Consider the following 735-nt stretch of genomic DNA (forward strand, 5'->3'; position numbering starts at 1 on the left):
GATCCAAGCCTAACCTACCATGTTATTTCCTTCCAAAAAGAAACAATGGCTTCACTAACTCAATGTCTAATTAATAGAGGTGAGCTTAAGAGCAATTAATTTCTCTGGGTTTTTTGTTTTTCTTTTCCTCCACTGTTTGTTTGTTCTGCATTGGTCATTCCTAAGAACGAGCACGGAGGCCTTCCTATCATAAAAGACCAATAAAAATTTGTCGGCTGAATAAATGAACATATCAGGAAAGACCTTCCAATTGCGGACTGGGTTGTGCGTGCCTATTTTAGTTAAAGCGGTATTTTTCCAAATCCTCGGAAACATTTTAAACCGGCACAGCTTCTCACATTTCAGCTGGCAGCGTTCAGAACTTGGTGGGAACAAAAGTCACGGGCTCAGAACGTACTCGTCGCCAACCGGGTCCATATGGTCATCGCTGGGTAGAGCAGGCACCCGAGCAAGAGAACAGAGGCTGCCATAGCCATCCCTCCTGGGAGGCGCCGCGCACGCGCACGGCCGCGCTCGGGGGCCTGCGACGCGGGGCAGGGAGGCGGAGCTCCGGGGCGCGTGCGCGGCGGCCTGGGCCCGGGAGGCGGAGCTCCGGGGCGCGTGCGCGGCGGCCTGGGCGGCGGACCCCTCCCTTGGCGGGGGCGCGCGGCGCGGAAGACCGCACGGAAAAGGGGGAAGTCAGGTGGCCGCCGTCGCCACCCGCGCCACGGTTTGTCGCCAGAAGGAAGATGGCGG

General features: G+C 56.7%; 1 protein-coding gene across 1 annotated transcript in view; it reads left to right on the plus strand.

The window, feature by feature from the left end:
* Positions 1–595: 595 nt before the first annotated feature.
* The window catches only part of Capza2 (capping actin protein of muscle Z-line subunit alpha 2), a gene marked incomplete in the record, with an annotated part of 29,756 nt that continues 29,616 nt past the window's right edge, over positions 596–735 (plus strand). Inside the window, 1 exon segment of the mRNA XM_055612926.1 lies at positions 596–735. Coding sequence (XP_055468901.1) covers positions 729–735 — 7 coding nt within the window.

This window comes from Psammomys obesus, unplaced genomic scaffold, assembly GCF_907164565.1.
Source record: "Psammomys obesus unplaced genomic scaffold, mPsaObe1.curated_primary_1811, whole genome shotgun sequence".
Lineage (NCBI taxonomy): Eukaryota > Metazoa > Chordata > Mammalia > Rodentia > Muridae > Psammomys > Psammomys obesus.